Below are 24516 nucleotides of genomic sequence, written 5' to 3'. Positions count from 1 at the left end.
AGAGAGAGAGAGAGAGAGAGAGAGAGAGAGAGAGAGAGAGAGAGAGAGAGATCATGTAATTTATCTTATTTAAAAATTAATTATTCTATATTTTTTTGATATTAATACAGTAATCGCTTTACGTTTCATTTGTATTACGTACGCATATTTACTATCCAATTCGCCGTGCTTCTTTTATACGTTCAATATGGAGTCTGAGTAGAGAATAATTTAAATTATCCAATAACAATGTACTGTTTTTGTGAAATCACGTATGTAGATAATGTATTATATTGGCATTTCCAAGATCGATATTCAACAAAACATCTTAAACAATAGCATATAAAAAGTATCATATTTTATACGCGAATTATTATATTCGGTCATTAATTTCAATACTTTTTTTCTCAAAAAGAGCCATTATCGTCCTTTTTTCAGGTATTGGTAGCGATGTAGAACATAGTAATATACAATATTGAATATGCGGAATATAACAATATAGTAAAACACATATACATATATAAAATTAAAATTATAATATATAATTATATATAATGTTTATATAGAATAATTATGTTATATGATTTCCATTAAATATAATGTTTAATATGGAATTAATCAAACAATATGATATTTTATAATTCTACTACTACAGGCATTATGTTATACAATTATATTTAAAAAATAATTTTTTCTCTACTTTACGTTATGACCATTCGAAATAACGACGTATAAATATAACATATGGAAATGTCAGAAAGTATTCGATATTCTTGCAAGCTTTCCTGTTTAAAATGCATGTCCGAAAAAACGTCCATTGGTAAAAGCAAATACGTAAAAATCTCCAAAAATGTTACGGTTCTCTGATACTGTCCAAAAATACAACGTCAAGAATCCGCAATAGAAATATCAATAGAATCGAAAAGTAGAAATACGAGTAGCAATAGAAATATCTCGCGTATTGTGCGTCTTTATCCTATGATAAATATTCTATTTAGGTACTCTATAATACGATATATTTCGATTTGAATTGCGAGTCTCCGACTTCTGTCAAGCACACTCAATGTCGTGCACGAAAATCTCACGGATTCAAAACGTGCGCGGATAGAAGAACAATAAAAGAGCGGTGCATCTACGTGCCGTAATTTAGGTCGAGGTGACAGGTCCCGCGATAAATGCATGGCCCTTTAAGTGGTCGCCTCGTGGCGGCGTGAGAAGGATCCTCGTGGGGAGCCTGGTAGTGAAATACGGCGAAAAAATTGTCCCCACGAGGATGCCGCGAACGAACAGGCTCGATTCAGATAAAAATTTCCGACGTTTGTCACGCTTCTCTAATTAAAGGCGTCAGGATTAATGACGGCAATTTTCCCACGAAACCTCTCTGGGCCGATCGCTCTGTTTAACCGTTCGAATTTCTTTCCCGCGTTCTCTGTGCTGTTCCGGAAGTTCCGGCTTACCAGGAACACAGATAGCATTGCTCGTCGTCGTCTTTGTTGTCGTTTCGTCTGCCCAGGCACATTGCAACTTTGTTAGTAATTAGTTTAATCACGCTCGTGCGTGGATAAACTTTTTGTTTTCACGTGGAGAGTAATCGAATGAGAAAGAAGCTGAGGAAAAAAATACACGACTGCATGATGCACCGGTTAAATCAGTTCGTGGGGCAAACAATGTGGATATTCAACGGTGTGCTTTTTAATGATATTACAAATTCTATCATTATTAGCAGGAACAAATAATTGTTGTTTACTAATAACATATTAATGATATTTTGGTTTTACTTTGTGCTTTTATCGTGAGTGAATACAACAACTGGTAATGCTCAGTATTTTTATTGATTATTTGATAAATGTAAATGTATAAAAAATAAAATATTAATATTTCTTTTTGATAATATTTAAATATTAATATTTGCTACAGTAATAAAATTACGTGAGTGTGAATATTATAATTATTGGATTATACGTATAAAGTTTGTCGACGTATTAATTAAATTAAAATCGCATTTTAGTAGTGCAAAATTGTATAAAAGTCAAAAATGCATAAATCTCGAAAGAATCCTTATCCTTTTTTAATATATCTCGATAATCAAATATTAAGATTAAAGCAAACTTTATCTAAAAGTTAACAAAAGAATATACCAGTAGTTTGTTACTTATTTTAATTGCTTTAAAATTTGATTTTTTACAAAATATTTTATTCGTATATGATATTACTCTTAATTTTGTCTTAGAAACTTTGTTTCCATCACACATTTTTTTCAATTATAAATCCCCTTTTGAGTAGATGAAAGCACGGTATTTCCGACCATTCGATAATGTTTTCAAGCGGATATGCAGTATTGAGAATCGTGTACGAGATAAAAAATAAAATAATTGAAATAGATTCCATTAATCGAGATTTTTTGCGAAAGCTCGTGAAAGATAATTTCCCAATAGCAGTCATCGAGCTTGCAACTTCATCAGCGATTCCGCTCGTTCAGTACATTTGCGTAGGAGATTAAAGTTTTCTACTTCAATGGCGGATCGGATGGAATTGCCACGTAAAAAGGCGCACGGCCCTGTACATTTACAGTCCAGCTAAGCAAAAAGGCCGCTCCAATTTAATCCGGATGGTTACGGCCAATTTAACATTAATACTCAAGGGCTTCACCCTGAAAAAAGTTACGCCGATGTGGAGGGGTCCTATCGCTCCAGCACTAAATTAAACTTCTCGTTCTGCCATCGGCATAGGGATTGTTAACTTTCGCATTCTCTTGCAACACTCGAATTATTTCTTATAACATGCGGGATACATATTTATCTGTAAATATCTAGACGAGTCGACAAGTAAGGAGACATTTGTCATTTTTCACGTTTCATATATAGTTCAGTAACATCATTCGGACCATATGGACCATACATTTTATACATTTTATACGGTGAAGACATAAAATAGGAAATATTTTTCCTAGGAATAAAAAAATTTCGCGGATAAAGCGTTTTGAAAAAGAAGATAATCAAATAATGATCACAGAATGAGCTGATATAAATTTTTTATACCTTTATATTTTATTATGGTTTTATATCTGTTAAGCAGAAATCTATTAAGCCTATTTAGCACAGACAAAAAGTTTCTTTATACTTTTATTTCCTTTATTAATCAACTATTTCAACTATTTCCTCGTGGAGAAGTTAATTGTAATGTTTTAATTTAATCCGCATGTTAAAACGTCTCTGGCCATGACGATTGGACGAGAGTTACAGCTTTAGATTCGACGTGAAAATATTGCAGTCCTTAAAACTGGTTCGCGGTCGGAAGACCGCATTAGTGGTCGAATTTGTTGACCATGATAATTTATTTAAATTTTTACGAAACGTAAATCCGCTGGCAAACCCGCGGGTTTGTATGCGTTAAAACGACGCAGTCGGGTGTGCTCGTTTTAAACGACGTTACGCGTGTTCCCGCATGATATTATCAGCCTTAGCCATCGCCGTGGTGGCATCTAATGACATTCGTGTATGTCGCAAGGCATACACTTGCAGCTAGTTTCCATCATAAATGGCACCTTCGCACCGCACACACCGAGTGCGGCGTGTCTTACACTCGTGGTTGTGCGCCCGGTTGTTCATTACGACTATCAGACGCCTCTAACGAGTGTTTAAACTAAGCTTGTTAACACCAGCCACGGATGAGCAAAGGACCGCGTTGCAGTGACACGACCTATCGGATTTAAGCGATCTCCTGGTCTCCGACCTAAAAACCGCGACGCTTTTGGTTTCGCCAGTCTCTCGTGTCCGCACCGTCGTTAATAAAGCGCAACTTGAAATTATGCTTAACGACATCGAAAAATGAAGCACGTGAATGGAACAAAGGTCCTTAGATATCCGTAAAACATTGCCTGCGTCATTTAATTTATTTCACTCAAATACATCTGTTTATCACATTGTATGAATGTAATTTAATATCTTATATACATAATAGACAGGACCAAACTTGAGTACAACTGAACGGAGGGTGGTGATTCTTTGTGCAAAAATAAATTGAAATTGCAGAATAAACTTGTTTCGCCTGAGACTCTGTTTTCGAGAAAATCAAGTTTGGAAATTGCGAAATATGCACTTATAATGAACATATGGTTTGTGGCAAGATCTTGTAAATGTTTATTATCAGGTTTACGTTACGTTCACACGACTTCATGAATGGCAGGATCAAAGAAGATGAAAACAAATAAATTAAACAACTGAAAACAAACAGTTAATTTTTTTATTTTATTAAGAGAGAAAAATTGCTCAAGTAAAGCCTCGGACAAAAAAAGTTTATTCTGCAGTTTCGACTTATTTTTGTACAAAGATCACCTTCCTCCTCCTCTCGTCCAGTTTACTACAGGTTTGTCTCTATCTTGTATAAAGATAAAACTTGAGGAAAATTAAGAAAACATTATAATGACTATAAAAAAATAAATACTGTAGGATATAACAAATTGTTGAAAAAGTGCTCGTTAAATATTTTAAATTAACGTAAATCTTGGTAAAAATAAAAGCTGATGTTGCAAAGGAAAATAACTTTCGTGAACGATGTGCTAACTACTTCAACAGTATTGTCATCGTACTCTACAAGGTTTGTACATTATTTTACGTGACATTACATGGATGAGTACTATAATGAGTACCTTGTTAAAATTTCTATTGTTACAGAAGAAAAGCGTTTGCCTCGGCATAGATTACTGTTGTAAAGTTGACCTCTTGGTACACACGCTCGTCCGGAAATAAGCGATTCATTTATAGCGAAGAACTTCAGAAAATAGGAGACTCATTTAACAAATTTTGCTCTACGATGATTGAGTTTCGTAGAGTTCGTAGCATGTTATGTCAGCAATCTAATGCAACTCGACTATTAGCTGAATGCCAGGCGCAGCTGGTGAACTCGGGAATCGCTTCCAGTGTCGGGCAAATATTCAGAGCTCAAATACGAACGTGATGGACTTAGCGTGACGAGAATTAATTATTATACATGTTGCGTCACAATTATGTCATATGCATGCATTTTAAATCGTAAAATATAAATAATGAGGGATTTTTTAATGAAAAATAAAACGCTAACATTTTTGAAAAATTATTCAGATAATAAAAAGCATTCGAGTTTGAAAACGAGAAAGAATCAGTGCTAAGGGAAATAGACAGTAAAATTTGTGCATCGCGAGAAGTGCTCTTCTCGTGCCTTTGTGCTTAAGAAGTCGTCATCGTTCTCGAATCTGCACGGCGCGATCAATTCTTCTTTCTCTGCTTTGTGTGTATGATATTCTCTTTACAATTCCATTCTTCTTTGATGTACTCGTGGACAGTGATATTGCCGCCGGGGTCGGCGGCCAGTGGCTTTAGCGCTTCCAGTAGTTCCGGTCGAACCGACAACTCGCGCTGCGGTTTATGAATTACGAGACGTGATCCGCGCAAAGTGACAGACCGGAAACAGAGAAATAAAGATAGATAAATAGAGAGGGAGGGAGGGAGAGAGAGAGAGAAAACTAGAGAAAGAGGACGAGAGGATGAGAAAAAGGGAGTAGTCTGATGGGTGCAAGCGCGATGACGTACTTGTCATCGTCAAAGAGTCTCGGACTAACTCGTAATTAATCGAGTTTTGCCCGCGGACGCGCAGCGGACTGTTCCCGCGAGCCGGTTTTCTATCGCCGTACTTTGTGCCCTGTGTTTTCCAAACCGAGTGCCGTCGCCAACCGGCTTTTAATTGATACATCCTGCTCGTTAGCCGTGCCGCCGGCCATGGCTCTATCTCTTTGCTTCTCTTTCTCGCTTTCATTGTTGTCTCAAATGCTCCACCGGCGGAAAATCTCGTGTGTGTGTGTGTGTGTGTGTGTGTGTGAGTGAGTGTGAGTGAAGTACAATTCGGTCAACCATTCGTGCCACAAAAATTCCTTTTGCTTAAAGTCCTTTTGCTTTAGTCAATAGATCTTTACTGACAGGTACAACAATCAGATAAATTATTAAAGTTTTGTAAATAAGATCATATTTTCATATTTTATTTTTATATAATTTACAAAAATATGTTATTAATCTTTGAGTTGATGTTAGTTGATAGAGATTAATTTTAGTTTTTATTATTTATACATAAAAGAGATTTTTTTCTACTTGTTTTCTTGAATTTTTTTAGAAAATATCTTTTTGCATTAATTAGAATTCTTGTTGAAAATATGGACGAATCAAAATTTTTTGATTAAATCTACTAAAATTCTAGTTGTGACAATCGGAATTCGGATTGATATAGTTAGAATTTTTTGATTGGTCAATTTTCAACCAAATATTTTTCTCAGTGTATAAATATGTATATAAGCAATCGATATACAATTTCTCGATAAGAGAGGCATTGCATTTGATACGAAAGAAGACAATTTTCAATAAAATTAAACGGCACGGCTACTCCATCTCTCTTTTTCTCAATAATCATATTTAATATTTACGATCGCTATACTTTAATCGCGCAAAAGTCTTCTTCGCATTATTCTAAGTGTAAAGAACAGGAATTTAAGTAATTAAGCGCCGAGTTAAATCTTTCTCAAGAGGAAATCGGATTTAAATTACTCGCACGGACGCATTCGAATTACTCGCGCCAAATATTTCCCGATAATTACCTTTTCGTAAGACGCCCGCTGCCGTCCAACACGAATACCGTGGATGATAAAGAGAATTTCCAGCGGAACTCGGACCGCAGTTCTTCGTAATTCGTCTGAAAGGTGATCGGCACGCCTTCGCCTCTTTCGCGATGGAAACTTAGCTTGCACGTATATCTCTAGGCGCGGTATAAGTCGCAGTAGTATAAGTCCACCAATGGATCGCCCCGAGGCGTCCGAAGTTTTAATTAATCGGGGGTACGGGCCTCGAGGTATTTTTATTAATTTTCCCTCAGTTCTCTCTCTCTCTCTCTCTCTCTCTCTCTCTCTCTCTTTCCTGCCTCTTTTTCTTTCTACAGTATCAGCGTTGTTCCGGACAACCTGGTCGAGTCAGCTCCAACCCTCTTTGGATACTCGTAGAAGGATAATTGTGCCGAAGTTTTAACGGTGTACGCGCAAGTCTGGGCAAGATTACGATTATCTCGAGTAAACTTTCTACGTATCTCGAGATACGCGCGACGCAATCCACGAGCAAACGCGCTGCCGCCGCATCGCGAGAATGAAAAAGGACGACTATTGCGATAATTCTGTAAATTATAGGGGTTGCGTACACCACGGGAGAGTGTACTTAACTGATTTTTCTCGCCAAATTATCGCTACCAAATATTCTGCTACCGCGATGAGATAAATGTAGGTAAAACTCGCGTTTCGAATTATAACATGGAGATCATTAACTACAGGAAATGATCTTGATGAACTTTTGATGTTGATAAGTTTTGTATAAATTGGAAACCCGTTACAATTTGTGATAATTATGTAGCGCATGATTATAATGCCGACGATAATTCGGATTGGCTCTGAATATTAATGCGTGCATTATATGTATACGAGTTATAAACCGTGGAGTGAGATGAATGACGGTGTACGATAAGCGAACGACGTGTTCTGACCATTGCTACAATCTTTGACTGAGTAGTTACTAAATTGCAGTAGCGAGTATCACGTTATTAGATTCACGAGTGGCAACCATTAAGATAACCGGGGCTCGTAATATTGCAATGGCGATTAATAACGATGATAGATTTGTCGTGTTGGGATTAGAATCTATGACCACCCGAGTTGTAGCATGACGTTCCATGCGATGCACATTTAACTATTTATGTGCAGCAACTGCCCTATTTTCTACTCTGTAGAGAGTGTAGACAAATGTAGAAAAGTTTTTGTAATAACAATCATTTTAACATGACTCATCCTTTTAAAATATCTTTTATAAAGAGTATTGAATTATTTTTGTTTATAAATTTTTATCTCGTTTCTTTTTAAAAACTGTGAGATATTTGAAACTATTTTATATGTATAAAGTACTTTATAAAAATACGTACGATAATAGAAAAAATAAAACTACAAAATGATTTAGATTAAACTCTGAAGTTACAGAAAGTGATGAAATATTAGGGTTACATAAGATAATTAAATGTAGAACTTTTATCTGTCAATTATAAAAATTAACATTGCAACTAAAAAAAAGTTCTATTGCATCAATAAGATTTTAAAGTTTGATTTATTTTTTCATTTTTTTTTATTCTATAAAAAAATAAGATATGCGAAAAGTAAATAAAGTAACGAAAGTAAAAAGATGCTAATATTCATATAAATAGTAAATATCAGTATTAATTAGAATTATGTAGAGTCTAAAAGCGAATGAAATGAATATGACATAACTTTGTCATATGTACATCAATCTATATCACGGGTATCTCGCATCGCGGGTATCTCACATCGTGGGTATCGATCCGATAAATACGGAGAGTGTAATGCGGCGGTGTATATGTACATTGCGTGCAAATGAAACTTGCACGATGTCCTGGGATTTCCAACCTAATGTATGCAGAGATTGCTGAGAAAAGATTGTATCGGATACTCGGAACCGAAGGCATCGACATTTTATAGAACGTGTTATTCCAGAAATATTAGTATCTCAAAATCAAATAAAATGGATATTGAAATACGTTTGTATTCGTAACAAGCTAGATGTTATCATTGAGATTAATTATTTATAAGATAGCTTTCAAGCGAATTCTTGTTTTATTGTCAAATAATAAATTGTAATGTTGAAATTAGGTGTATCATTAGAAAATTACATAACTTTAAAATATTATATATACAATATATATTGTACGTGATGTTTAAAATCATACCTATTGGATGAAAGCGTAATAACGCTTATGACCTGCAAGCAATATTTGAAATTCATTATCGTTGTATAGCATCTGCTATGATTAATCGAATTAATATTTACATAACTTGGCGAAAAATGTGATATTACGATGTAATTTTGAAAACTCGAGCGAGATTGTACTTATAATTCCCGCTGACTTGACATTTACGGAGATCGTCGGTCGGAAATTTTGAACGTATCGAGAGAAATCCCAAAACGTTCGCCCGACGTATAACGCATTTCCTGCAATAATGGCTCTCGAATAATTTAGTCGCTTTAATAATGCGTCCATTAATATCGTTACTTTTATTATATTATCGCGCTCTGATTCAAGCCTGCACTTCGGTGCGCGATATGCGCCACCCCTGGAACGATATTCTGTCCGTTTTTGAAAAATTCATGGATCCGGCTAATTGCGCGTTGGGCGAGTTTATTCCTCCTATTTCGCCGCGTTTCGCATAATAATTTGTCGTGACGCAGTCCCCAACGAGCGCGCACTCGATGCAATTAGCTGGACTGCTAATTACGACTGTTTCTTTGTTGTGTCGCTTCGTTTTTCGGCCAAACTCATTTTCCGACCACATTGCGCCAGTTAGACGATAGTAGAAAAATATAGATAAAACGTGAGGTCGTTATTCCATCTATTTAGTTATCCTTGTAGCTTTTCTTATATATATTTCTCTCTCTCTCTCTCTCTCTCTCTCTCTCTCTCTCTCTCTTTCATTAACTTATTTTATTAACAAAATGTTTATTGGTATCTACTGATGATATCATTTCCCCTTACTTCAAAAATGAAAATAATTAAAAAAATTAAGTTTTCCAGAAAAGAAAAAAATTTTTTAGATTGACAAAAATTTATTGACTAATTAAATAATACCGCAAATATATTCTTAATTTGATCAAATATCGTATATAAATTATTTTGATGATCAATAGGGTAATATTTACTTAATTTGTGTGTATTTTTGAGTATTAAAACAAAATTCTAATTTTAAAGAGTATTCATCTATTAATATGAGCATGAAAATGATCTCGCCATCAGTTTCTTAATAAAATTTCATCTCTTAAGAATGCAAGCTATAATTTGGGAACCACAATGATGCGGTATACTGTGGTATGTGCCAATAAACTGTTAGTAGGATACCCGAGTTCTCTGCTATCATGCCCTATTTTATCGCTTCACGCTGTTATTCCTTTCACCTTATACATTAAGACGAGCGACGTTGAAAGAGCAGCGATTTTCCGCTTCTAAGTGATTTTAATTAGTTTCGAGGCTCATTAATTCTATATCGCCGCGCAAGAATGATTTTGCATGAAAAGACCCTTTTGCGCAATATTATTTAATATAAGCATTGTGTTAATAATAATATTCCTTCAATTATTTTTGCACTATGGATAGCTTGTGATCATTATATTGATTTATTAAACGACTAATGTCGAAATACATTGCCAACATATGTTACATGTTGAAAAGATTTTGTTTATGAATTTAGACTAAATTTTTTTCACAACAACATACAAACATTAAATTTCGATTAATTCGTATATTCAATTTAATCCAGTTTAATGCTTCTCTGATATTTTGAAGATATCTGTTATATTAACCAGGACTCGGTCCTATTTAAAATAAAATGATTTAAAATATTGTAAATAAAAAATAAAAGAGTTATTTAGTATTCTTTATTTTAAATAACTTTTTTTGACCTATTTCTTATTTAATATTTTAAATAAATTTGTGGACCTGATTTTATATTTTTTATTTTAAATAAGTAATAATTATTTTACCGAGCACTGATATTAACACAAGCAATCTTAATTAGCATTTTGCGGTCCGTGTATTTATTACATTATTCTGGCTGAAACTAAAGCACGAACTGAGCCGCATATTTTTTTTCCGGTATTTTTTTACCGTATATGTAAACGTGCCGATATAAAAACACCTATTAAAGTTAAAGTACTTTGTTTTTTGTGTTTTAAGTTTTTATCTATAACAAGTATACATGCAATAATAATTGTATGTATTTATCAAGCAGAAGACTAATGTTCTCAAACGACGGCACTATGCTGTCGGTGGACTGGAACGTCAAAATTCGCGGTGGCATTGTGCCGTCGGTGGACCGTAAATGTTTATAACCGCAGTCCGAGTTACGCTTATACAATTCTCATGAGCATCATTTGTCTTTGTTTAATACTTGATAAACAACAAGAATGAAATGATTCTTAAGCGCCGTAAGTATGAATCGGACCGCAGTTTATGTCTTGCATGTCAATTTGCTTACTTCTTTTAAAAGGTACTTCTTAAAAAAAAAAAATGAATTTTAATTTTTTTAAATATTCGTTGTACGTCATAAGATCCGTTTTAGTATTCAAGACATAAAGTTTTATTTATTATATTTTCGAATTCTCTAATATTCATTATATCTTTGAAAATTTAATGAAGTATAAATTCATTTTGCTGCATATTTCTCGTGGTGTCTGTTAATAACATAGATTTCGATTACTCGAATGAGCCTAAACGTATGGATTACACGCATGCATATTTACGCGAATGTGCCTCTGCATCGAGGATGGATTGGACGCATCGAGCGAGCTCTCAATCCAACGGATGCATTTAGTGCATCGTGATGACATGAAAAGGCGAAACCAATTTCATTCAGCTAATACCCTTTAGTTCCTATATTCCAAATTCCCAGTATGAATAAATCACAGGCTCCGACTATACCGTATGACGAGTTTGACTCGTGTCGATCATCCTTTTTCGCGAAATTGACAAGAAACGCAAAGTGTCCAGAATAAAGTTTTATTTAAGTTATCTGAAAAATGAAATATTAGGTTTCGCAAAAGTTTGTGGAATTACTGAAGTTACTAGAATTTATTATAAAAAATTTTTTAGCTATTTGTTATTATAATGTTATTATAATGTTAGATACCAACTGCATTATATCAACTCTATTTTTCGACTATCCAATTTTAATTTATTGCTTTAATTTTAAAGCATGATGAACTACATATTTGCCACAAAAGAAGAGTAGCGTTGAAGTTATAATGATTATAAAATATGTGAAACTTATGACAGTGATACATGAAACTTATAACAGCGAATCTGATGTTTCTGAAAGTGTCATAAGTGGCTTTAATTAATTTAATAAATGATTTAAGACAGTTTGTTCTAACGATACTGATTTTAATAAAAATTAGAAACGTCTGTTAAATATTAAAATTCAGCCAAGAAATACTTTCAGTGTAAATACATTATTATAATGTTGCCAAGCAATATTATAATAAACATATAATTAATAAATTTTACAATAAATTCTAATGACGTCTACAATGGTAAGTCCATAAACATTTATACTTATATAATATACGTCAATAAATCTTAAGATTGCAAGTTATTACTCATTAAAGTTACATAATTATATAGATAAGATATAAATAGAGAATTCTTATTAATAAATTAGACACTTATTTCAGACATTGATTGATAAATTTAAATTCGAACTATTTTGTTACCATCATCGATTCTTCGGAATTGACATGAGAGAATAAAATAGAGTCTGTTCGATCGAGGACTGCTAATTAGAATTAAGATAAATTATACAAACATGGCATGACTGTCATTCCATTTATTCTTATCAAAATCGATCGGTAACTATTACACGATGAATTTAATTTTAAACACGCAGTCATTATTTATCATGAGACTAAAACAGGTTACATAAAACACTAAAGATAGAGTGCTCAGTGTGAGATAAAAGTAAAGCGACACACATACACACTCTCTCTCTCTCGCTCACTCACTCACTTGATTAAGACCGCTAAAGCTATTAGTGTTTAAAAGTTGCGCGAGATCCCGGGAGTAGATAAAATAAACAGAACAAGAATACAGGAGTGCTCTTTTCGAACAGTCTATTATAGCTATATGTGCAATACTTTACGCCGTCGCGGCCTGCCCGATCGACCGCGTGAAAAATCGCTTTTCTCAAGTAAGCCCTCGCTTACCGTGTCGCGATATATTTCCCAGGACGACGACGCCATTTCCGAGCACTCACGGGTAATCGGTCGACGACGCGGTTCTCGGGATACAGAAAGATATTGGAGCGCCGTAAAGCGCGATGTTAATTGCCGCGAACGTTGGAAAACGTCGGAAGCCAGCGTTTCTTCAAGGGTCGCGGCCGGCGCCGGTGTTGCTTTATCGAAGAAACAGAAGAGTAAATGGGAGAGTAAACAAGTATTCAAGGAATTGCTCTCAACGGATGGGAAAGGTATCCCCGCCCTGGTTAGTTCTCCGCGTCTTGAAGACCGTCATAACGTCGCATTATTATTCCATTAAGAGACAATGGCGACGTTTTCGCTCGTAACTCGATGAAGAGATGATTGAAGAGCTTGAAAAGAAAAGTTAAATTCAAACTTCTGTTCTTCTATACTGAGATCTAATTTATGGGACTAGAGAAGATATCTGATGATGTTTTAGCTCGAAAATTGAGGAAGCTTTATATATATTTCATACGGCAAGATTCTGCGAATAGTAGAAAAATGTAGAAAGTTTTAACTTTTAAGGTTTGTTTTTACAATATGTGGTTACCTACATAATAAAGATAAAAGGTTACTATGAGATTCAGCAATGAAATTCATTCATGGATTTCTTGGTAATCTTAAGGGGCCTATTCTGTAACTCTTAACGACTGTAACGCTACAGTTAAGAGTTACAGAATAGACCTCTTAATCTTTGGGGTTAGTAACCATATATTATGAAAACGGAGTTAAATAAGATAGATGATTCAAAGATACGCAAGTTGGTAGATAGAGTGCTCACAGAACACACCAAAAATTATTTAAATTTTATAATCTTACTTTGTTTAATAATATATTTGTGTTAGGTAAATTTATTAACATTAGTTATACTCTTATGAAATAAAGAAATAAAAATAATGAAATTTAAAACTTTTGAACATCTGGGCAATATTTATGTTTATTTTTCCTCTTCTAGAACAAGGTTTTAAGAAAAGCTACACCTGGGATATTGTGATTTATTCATTTAATATAAAATTAGATTAATTTAGATTTTAGAATATTTGAACTTATGTAAAATATAGAACTATTATAAATCAGGATGTTGAATGCACTTCAGCTATTATACTTTTCGTTTTAAGGGTTTAATGAGCAGACTTAAAAAATTGATCTCTCCTTAACTCAGGATTTCTCTCTCTCTCAAATTGACGGCGGCTAGAATCTCGGTTAAATGATTGAGAATTCTGTGTGCCTCTTTATTATACCCCCTTCTCTTCAATCCTCTTACCGCGCGATGGATCAATTAATTATACGACTGACAATGACGGAGCCCGGAGAGGAGAGTTCTTTTTGAAAATATACTCCGTCAACAATTCGCCGCGCTCGGTGATTTATGATTTCCGGATTTCTCACGCAGGCTGAATCCACGTCCGGAGACGGATTCAACATCCGGAAAAGCGACTCGTCGGCCAAACTCCGGTGGCGGGTGGACGGCCGTGGAAATGGGATAATTTTTCGGGTACGAATTCGGGGCCGGTAATAAGGACATCAATCAGTCACGCCTAATAAAGCAACGGGGTCGGTGATGAATGGCGCAATAGAAATGGTTTGCGTTTGCGCGCCGGATCAAGCTGAGAACGAAACGATAGCAGTTCTCAACAATCTCAAAGGCTACGTTTGCCTGGAACTATTGTACAAGCAGCTTGGCACGTAATACGAAAAATTAAATGAACGAAGAAGAGAGAGAAGAGAGGAATGGAAGCGAACGGTTAGAACGAAAGAATTTACGTTACTGTGGATGAAAGGGCGACCGTGTATATATAGATTTACCGAGCCGGTGCTGAATAATGCAGTCTCTGATGTGATCTTTGCCATTTTCTCGGATACAATTTCTCGTGGAAATCTCGGGCCCCACGAGACGAAGAAAGAGAGAGTGAGAGAGAGACGCCCGACTCACCTCAATTACATCGATTCCTTTCTGTTTGCTCTTTATAACCAATCTCTTGAGTATACGCTCTTTTTCCTTTCGTGGTCACCGTGAGAGAACGGGGACTAGAAAGAAATATATAAGGAGAGCATATATAGGATGAAAAAGGCAGAATGAGAAAGAGCAAGGATAGGTCTGGCCATTTTTCGTAAATCAACGACTAAAAATAAGATTCGATACCGGCACGATTTTTTTCTTTTTTTTATCTTTATATATCGTAGCACAAAGGAGGAATTTTTAGCCGTTATTTGTATGAAACGTTTGTATAAAAGTATATTTTATATACTTTTTTAACGTGATTAAATTGCAATGCGATCGTAATAAATGTGCAAAGTATATACGTTTTAGTTACTGATTCTACAAATTTGTTAGAAATTCAAAGGTATAATATTATTGTTTATAGTTCATAAATTAACATTTAACACGATGCATAAATTTAACATTTATTTTTATTCTAATTATTTGGTGCTTAAATATTTCTGTGCGAATTTATATAACATAAGTGCATATCTGCTTCTGCAAAATTTTATTTTAAAACGTTTACAATTATTAATTCCATCATATCATTTGTTTTACTTATTTTTATCTATCGTTTGCACGTGATATTACCACTCGATTAATAAATTCTTATAACTTTCTACTAGACTTTTAGTAGATCTTCTCTAAGAGCTAAATCTTCTACCTTAGCCGCGCAAAGATTTATGCGACACGAGAGAGACATATTCGAGAGAAAACTTAAGCTGCCTTAGCGAAATATTCATCTATTCGCCGGAAATGAATTTCGTACACTGAGCTCTTACAATACCGCGACCATCGAAGCGGCTGCGACGAGCTCGCAGCAATGCCGGGGGATTTCCTTTGCGCGCAATTCGCGGCGTCGAAAGTTTCGGCCCTTTGTCGTGCGACAACAGGCTTCGATTCAGCATTTCGCGTCCACCCCTTGGCAAGCGCGCTTTTCCCAAAACTTTCGTCGTCTTGCACGCCGTGCTTTTTCAAACGTGTCATTTTCCTTTACTGCAGAATGGGAACTTTGAAAAGCTGATTTTTGCAAGATCGTGCGTCTTTTGCTCCACTCTCCGCGTCGTGTCGCGATGAAAGTTATGCGAATGCGTCGTTTCCGCTCGAATAATACCGAATCATCGATTTTGATTTACACGTACAAGTTCGCGCTGCCAACAGGTTCATGCTGTTATCGATCGTTTGAAAAATGATATTCTAAGATCGGACACAATCAGTGCACGGTTCTTACTCCGAAAGAGTTATGGAGGCTTTTCGATTTTTCCGATTTTAACGACAGTTATGAATGTCTTCTAGAAACAAATATTTTTATATTTTTGCAGCTGAATATTTTCTAGTTGAAGTAACGCGATAATAAAAATGTTGAATATAAAATCTATTCAATAGAAATTATTAAAGTCAAAGAATCAATTGAATCTGTTGTTTAAATGAAAAAGAATGATGTTAATATATCAACAGTACAATTTTTATTTAAAATTTTGTTGTATATATATATATATATATATATATATATACATATACACACAAAGATAATAATAAATACAATGACTTAACTAATTGTATAGTTTAAACGATTAAAGCCAAATATCTGGAGTATTTCTTGACTAAAAACTTTTGTTAATTGATTAACAAAATCATCAGTTTTATTTAACTTTTCTTTTTAGTATTCACAGTTCCCTTTGCATTAATAAATTAATTTTTGAATTATTTGGAAAAATTAATTTATTGTATGTGTTCGTATATAGTTGATTTTAGAGGTTCAAATTAACGTCTAAAAGCTCGAGTAATTAAGATAGCTGTGACTTAATCTCCCTTTTATCTATCTTCTCTCTTTATCTTTTACCTCTTTAGGCATCTTCTCTCTTTTCTCTCTGTTTCGTCGGTACGGGTATAAGGTATGGAAAAGATATTTCATGCGGTCCATTCCTTCCGTCCGTTATTCTTGTGCGCGCAGGCCGGAAGGCAATTACCGGCTGAGAAATGTCTACAAAAGTGGAACGTGCGGGGTGGAAATTTCGGTAGGTCTCGTGGCCTTTGTGCCCAGGCCGCATTTTAATTGGCCTGCCTCTGTACCCTTTCTCTTCCTTTTTCTCCATACCGTGAGAGAGTGTCACAGCCAGACCTTTGCGAGCTCGAGGATGCCATAAAATTTGATTATTCGATTGGCGCTGCGAAGAATTCTTCTTAACACTACAAAGTAAAGCAAGTAGAATCGGTAGTAAAGCATTTAATTTAGCTTTATTTTGATTGTGACGATATTTCCACATTTTAGTCCAAAACAACTTATTGTATACTCGCAGAAATTATATTAATGTTCTGATGAGTATTATAGTTAGCGTGTAAAACCTAAATTTTATTTCTGCAATTAAAAAAATTGTACAACGAATAATAATAAATATGATATTAATTACAAATTTTTAGTGGAAAATACACCTGGAAGAAAAAAATTTAAAACATACATACACATAGAAATGATATTTATATTCAAATAAAAGGAAAGTAACGAAAAAGCATCTGAATATATGTTTTCGCATGTTTCCTCCGTTTAATTAAGAATTATGTTAAACATCAGAAAGTTTGCCGTTGAAAATTTCGTTACGTTACAAACGCGCATGATTAATATCTACAAACAAAAATCTAAAAAAAATAGTTGAAGGAAGATAAACGCACTTTCCTTTCGCGACCTAGAAAATAAACAAAGAACGATATTTAACTAGAGTCGCTCCTTTTGCGCGTTTCAACAATTCAGCGTCTGGCAGGGAGGTAATTACGTAATAAGAAATCCGTCAGAGAATCTCGCGGCAGGTGATCTCAAACAACAGTCTTCCGCGAATAGCCGGTCTTCGTGGTTTTCCGGTTTTGTTAATTACACCAGTCAACGGAAGTGTCACCGGCAGAGCTTGGCCGGCACTTCCGCTCGACAACGTGTATGTAGAGCGTCATTGTTCCACGAGAAATTTAATTTAAATCGCAGCTTAACACGGCGTCCGACGCGACGGCTAGTTCTAATGCGACGGCTGTTAAAATTAAACGTAATTTTTTTTCTCGCTATTAGACAACGAAGTTTCGCATACTTAATATTGAATTATAAACACTAGACTGCACCATAAGTTATTCATAGGAATTTATAATCATAATTGTTTTGTTCTGCTAAAAATATTTTTATTTAATGTGAACGAAATTTCTTTTTCCATAATATTCGTAATATTAGATAGGATAGATAATAAAAAAATATCAACAAATTGTTGATATTTTTAAATACATTTAAATTATAATTATATTTGCTATGTAAAATAATACAATATTTGTGTATCTTAAACTTATTGAATACATCATTTATTCACTAAGGCTGACTAAGATATTTAACATAAAAAAATAAAAGAAATTGATTGAATTGAATTTTTAAATGCAAAAATTTATAAAATACTATAAATAAAAACTTATATCTAGAAGAGGAAACACACATTTATATACCATCAATACTCACTATTTTCTAGTAGCATCTTAACGTAAGAATCCTTGTCAAGCATTCACATTGGGCGCACGTACACGGCACTCCAAGACACGTTTTGTCTTCGAGTGTCGTTGCGAAAGCAAATCTTGTAAATTTAACCGCGTCTTACAATATAATCCAAGTTGATTTTATTATCCACAAGACAATCTCGCATGCAATTCTGTAGTGTTCTCCGCTCACCTTAGGTCGTTGACCTGTCGTTGAGACGAGTTTTTTCGGTTGTCAAATCCCGCGAATGCAATTCTATAAAATGGCTTCGAAAGAATCTTCAGATCCCTTGAATTCCGGATAACTGTCGGGTTAGCACACCGTAATGCGGCTTGTATATCGATAGCTCGTTACAGTATATCGATGCTCGGCGAGAGATTTCGAAGCGTGAAAATCGGCAATAGCGACGTTCAGCAGCCTTTCAGATGCAACTGTTGCTGTGCCGCAACCGCCGCCGTCGCTTTTATTTGGCAGATGGCGATATTTCGTTTCGCAAGATATCAGCCGCAGCTATAAATCCCTCCGATGCAGAAAATCGTATCGTAAAATATTGAGATGCCCGCATTTCCACGTATATAACGTATGTTCCTGCACATTATTGTTTACCGCTCATTCGAGCACATTCGAGATTATGTAAGTTCAATCATTCGTGGATCGAGTACAAGCGAATGTACGTAATTTAGATCTGTATATTTTTTAAATTTTTTGGAGTGAAAGCTCACTCCAGAAAAGTTAAAGTACTGTCACTATTGAAAAAGAGTAAAACATTTGCTCTCTTAAATAAGAATAGCAGATTTTTACTCTTTTTATTGTAAAGGAAAGAAATATCATTCCTTTTTGGAGCGAAACTCATTTCAAAAGTGTGAAATCTCAATCTAAAAAAGAGTGAAAATCTGCTATATCACTCTTCTTTATTAAATGCATATTTTTTATTTTTGTTTTAATAATGGCAGCATTTCACTCTTTTAGAGTAAGATTTTACTTCAAGAAATTTAGAGAGTACTATTTGTTGCTACGAATTTAGTTTACTTAACTGTAATTATACTAGAACTTTATTTCTTCCTTTCAGTTTACATTGAACCGCTGCTCCATGAGATACTTGTACAGAAAGCAAAGTTTCTCGATTACAGATCGATTACAGACAGTTTCGGTTCCCTTAATGAAAAGTCAATAAAATGTAGAATAAGGAAAAAGATCGAATATCTAGGAAACTGTACTTTATGTAAATTTACTTTAGTTTTACATTATATTTGTGATTTGAATTCGAAAGCCAAAACTAAAATATCTCTATTTTTTCAATATGTATTCTTTTATCTTTCTTTTGCATAAAGAATTTTTGCACAACCATGAAAACGTTAAAACATCTTAAATTTTCTTTCAGAAAATGGACAAATCTAAATTCAAATATCACGATGCATGCGCATGACAATGTATATACATTGCTGCTTCATGCTGAGATCGGTGACTCTTACGTTGCGAATTTCTCCATTTCGCAAAAGGACGTGTACTTGTATAAAGTCATTGTAACGTTAGAGTAAATGTAATACGTGTTCCTGTGACGAAAATGCACAGGACTATCCTATCGTCGACCTCCGCGACTTGAGCGAAATCCGGGCGAGAGAGGAACCGATCGTGGTGTATCATAGAATTTCTTCCTTTCATTTTACGACTCTGTGGAAAAGCAAAAAGCAAAATTGTCAAACTTTGCTAAATCACATCTGTTGCCAGGATACTTCTGTAACCACGATAAAAAAAGATGCGCCGGTGATAGTAGTCTTATTTTTAAATCCTTTAATATAGTAGTTTTTTGTAGTAAATAGTGAAAATACCTTTTTAATATTGCGGGAAACTATTGCAACTAATTAGTACAAATATCATATCGCACTTTGCGAAAAATCAAAGATTACTCTTATATAAGCCGCGAGAAAATGACAGCTATTAATATAGATTGAAAAATTTCTATCAGGGATAAGAATTATTTTTAAAGGAGAATACGCCAAGAGATTATTTACGAGTCTTTGTGACTTAAAAGAAGGTTACTCGATAAAAATCTGCATTATTGTCAGAAATGCTCGTCGACGAGCGATCTGTCGAGCGACGGAGTAGAAAGTGTCGTGAACCGTGTTTAAGGAGCTACTAGTAGCATAATCGATTTTCTTCATGCCTGAGTTAATCTTATTGCTGGTTGCTCTTCAAAAAACTGCTAGTATTATAATTTTACAAATCGATAACTCGCTTTAAGAATTTATGTAGTACAGTACTTACATAGAACTGTCATGTTAAAAAGTAATATCGGTTATTTTAATATTATTTTAACGCTGACGAGATGATAATACTCCATACTTTTGCGGAGACATTAATATTAGAATCAAAAAGCTTGATATTAATGTAGTTATAGCAATTGTAAATACAAACGAAATTTTTAAAATGCACGAGGATATATTTTCCGAATCTTGAATTTATTTATATAATTTGTATATAGAAATGATAATCGCGTATATGTTTCGCAATACACCCTATCATGATAAAATATTGTATCAAAAGAATGTACTATGTTTAAATTATACAGAGCCAGATGGCATAATCTCGAAAACGTCACACAAATTTTATAATGGATAGACAGAATACAGGGATGGGGCAACTGCGAATATCCAAATGGAAAGTTAAATAAAGTCAACGATTGGTTACCAATTATACATGTTTTTATTAATATCTTTAGCAAATATTGCAGTTATTTGGCTTTATAAACTACAATAATCAATGTATATACTATTACTATAAACTACAATTTTTTAAATAAAAAAGTTGCTGCTCTATTTCCGATTTCATTATTCAAGGAATTGATTTTTTCTAACTTTTCAAAAAATTAAAACGCCCATTGAAAGAAATATTTTTAATGGAAAACACATATTGTAATTTTGTGCTAATTAAGTGCTTTTAATATACACTTTTTAATATACAGTTTTTATAACTTTTTTAATTATAAAAATAATTTTTTGATGAACAGTTAGAGTTTATGTCAAAACGCCGGATTAAAAAAAAATTTTTTGACCAATATGGACTCTCGAATTTCGAATCTTCAAAGCGCTAGAAATGCTTTTTTGTTTTTGATCTCAGCGATTCGATCATTAAGGATAATCGTTAGAACTTTTCGGAGAGTTATCAGATTCATGTCAGACAGAAAGAGAGGGGGGAAGGGGGGAGAGAACAAATTTTTAAAACAATTTGTTTTTAAATAATTTTTTGGCAATCCAGCATTTTCTTGAGACTTTTGCTAGCTCCCTAAAGAATTCTATCGATTGTGCTATATGGATCAAAGTGCTAAATTGAAAGATAAAAAAGTTATAGTCCTTAAAAGTTTCAGAATTATGATGTAAGTCCCTCCGTTACTTCAAATGGTGTTTCCACCGCTTTAATCAACGGAATTCTTTTTGAAATGGATCGAAAACTTTTCAGAAATAACCAAAATTCTGCTTATTTTTTCCATATTTTGAAAAAGAGAGGCCAGCATCACAGAGGTATAATTTAATCTTAAATAATAATCCCTTAAATAATCATAAAGGATGAGAATGAATATCTCAGAGAAAATAGATACGCGAAAATCCCGAGATTGATAAAATATGGAGTTACGATGGATCTGGAAATCTTGTCAGCGATATTAAAAAAAGAGCTTTTGACATTCTCTCGAGGGATTTGAGGATCGTTGTATGGACTGCCTAAAAAAATCTATAACTCTTTGTTATCCGATGATTCCTCTTTGCTTCATTATTCTTCGTTTTCTCGCGGCGAGGTGGACGCTTCTCTGAATGAGACATCGATGTGTGTTCCAGTACCCGTGGAGTCGATACAGGGGGTGGCGGGTCAGAGGACAATCCTGCCGTGTAACATACAGCCCCGCGAGTCGAATGACGCCGTCTCCATGGTGCTCTGGTTCAAAGAGGACAGCGGCGAACCTCTGTACAGGTAAGCCGCATTGATATTTATGAACGATGTTCCCCGGAGCGCTCGTTCGCCTGGTCTCGACGCGAATCTCTATGGCGCCATAGATTTCAAAGCGGACTTAACCGGTCGAAGAACTTGCCGTAACACGGACAGCGTAGCAAATGCGTAGATCGGGCGGTTATATGCTACGTTAGGGATCTCTTTTTTGATAAATCGTTCTTATTCTTTTTTATAGTGAACATTACAGCATAATCTTTGCATTATCAATTTTGATTTAAATAGTTAGTTGATTAAATTTCATCCCGCATATAAATAAATATATACATTATACTAAGAGGACAGTTTCTTGTATTCGTGACTTTATATATTTTCTTAATTATGTTACTATAATATTATAATTATTTGGTTCTGTCAAAAAATATAGTTTGACACTGAAAATGACTATACATGAAAATGACTATAATTAAATTGTAGTCATTGCAAGCATTTTTATAATGCTTGCAATTACTACAATTAATAACTATGATTTAACTTTTTGGTGCTGTAACTATATATTGTATATGTATATATATATTTTTTAAATAGAAATACCTATAGTTATTATTGTACTAATATTATTACAGCAATAACCATCATTATGTAATTATAGTCACAAACATCAAAAATTTTTCAGTGTATGTGGAATTATAAACGTAAATCAGCAACAATTGGTTTAGTTAAAATTATTCAAAGACTTTTTTGAATGCAGCAATTGAATAATAGCTCTGACGCGTTCTGTCTATAAAATTCTCTTATTGTATCTCTATTCTCTCGTGAGAAGACACGCGTTACGTATGCATCGCAAGGCGATTGTGCGTGCATGACATTACATTACACATGTCGTTTTGATTTTCTCGTCGTGACATTACAGGAAGAGTCACGTCAGTCATGTAATAACGTCTTTATCGAGTAAATGTCACGAGTCATTTGCGTCACGTTATGATCGCGTATCAAATTGCGGAATAAAACGTTAATTTGCAATAACTTCGTTCAGTTATTACCGCGACGGCATTGTCCGGCCTTTATTGATATTGCGATGTCAAGTGGCAGCTGTGATATTACTTGTTTTGATATGGATATTCGGTGGAACGTTGTTTAAGCACCGTCGCAGAGAACGCATCTCCTATCGGAATTTTACATGAAAATAATTTAGTAGTTAATTAAATTCGCCGGGTGAATTTAACGCTATCGACATTTCATGCGATCTAGCTTCTTGTATTGACATATGTCAAATGTGTCGGTCTCGATTCAAACTGCGGATATATCAATAATCATCAATACTGTTGGCTCGTTTTGAATTAAATTTAATTTTGGTAAATTTCGATCATCATTATTAAACTGCATTTTCTTGTTACATATTCCGTAAAGTTTTTAATCGTATTATTGACAAAACGCAGCTATATATTATTTAAGAAGAGGCAGCTGTGAATAAACCTTCATTGAAATAATTTCTTTCGTTTCATTCTTGAGTATTTGAATATTCTATTTATTGTTTTATATCAAGTGACACATTTAGATAAAAGGATTGTATTTTATTCTATACACTCTAAGTATCTATGTTTCTAACGACATTTCTAGTCTCTACTAGAACACAAACCTTTTATGTTCCGCAAACGAGAAAGAAATTCCAAACTCCGGTAACTCGGGATGCGATGGCGTGCGCTCCCACCTTTCGATTTCCACGTTTCCGATCTCGTTGCTTGTATATCCTGTTAGTTTATCGTTCCGGTACGTCGTCGCGGTACGAAAGCCTCGAATACGAGGAGACCACGATGGGGCAAGGATTTCGTTAAGCCACAAATCGACTCCGCGTTCCATCTGTTATACGTTACTTCTCTCGACAGCCAATTCGATCCTCGTAAATATCGTCTTTATTGAGCAACCCCATAAAATCCAGATCACCGTTCAAGCTTGAAAGCACCTTGCGTTTTTTTATCGCGAAAAATACTTCGGCCTTTCTCTGCACATAGAACGTATCCCGCAACGCATACATTTTTATTTATTTGCCATTAGGTTTTATAGCTAATAAAATCACAAAGCTTTCTTTGTGTTGCTGTTATATACTTCAATTCTGAAAAATTGTTTGTCACGTAATTAATTGATTAAAAAAACGAAATTATTTTATCACGTAATTAATTTATAAAAAACAAAGTTATATTTTATGCAATTGCATAAAATTTTGTTTGATATTAAATAACGATGCTGCTTGTGTACAAATCATA

General features: G+C 34.4%; 1 protein-coding gene across 1 annotated transcript in view; it reads left to right on the top strand.

Annotated features, from left to right (window-relative positions):
- The window catches only part of LOC108753387 (protein turtle-like), a 236711-nt gene that overhangs the window by 5696 nt on the left and 206499 nt on the right, over positions 1 to 24516 (top strand). The window contains exon 2 of the mRNA XM_018494922.1: positions 22144 to 22276. Within this exon, the coding sequence (XP_018350424.1) occupies positions 22144 to 22276 (133 nt within the window). The remainder of the gene's footprint in view (positions 1 to 22143; positions 22277 to 24516) is intronic.

Source organism: Trachymyrmex septentrionalis, unplaced genomic scaffold, assembly GCF_001594115.1.
Source record: "Trachymyrmex septentrionalis isolate Tsep2-gDNA-1 unplaced genomic scaffold, Tsep1.0 scaffold69, whole genome shotgun sequence".
Taxonomy (NCBI): domain Eukaryota; kingdom Metazoa; phylum Arthropoda; class Insecta; order Hymenoptera; family Formicidae; genus Trachymyrmex; species Trachymyrmex septentrionalis.
The sequence above is the reverse complement of the archived record's forward strand: the minus strand, read 5'-3'. Positions and strand labels throughout refer to the sequence as shown.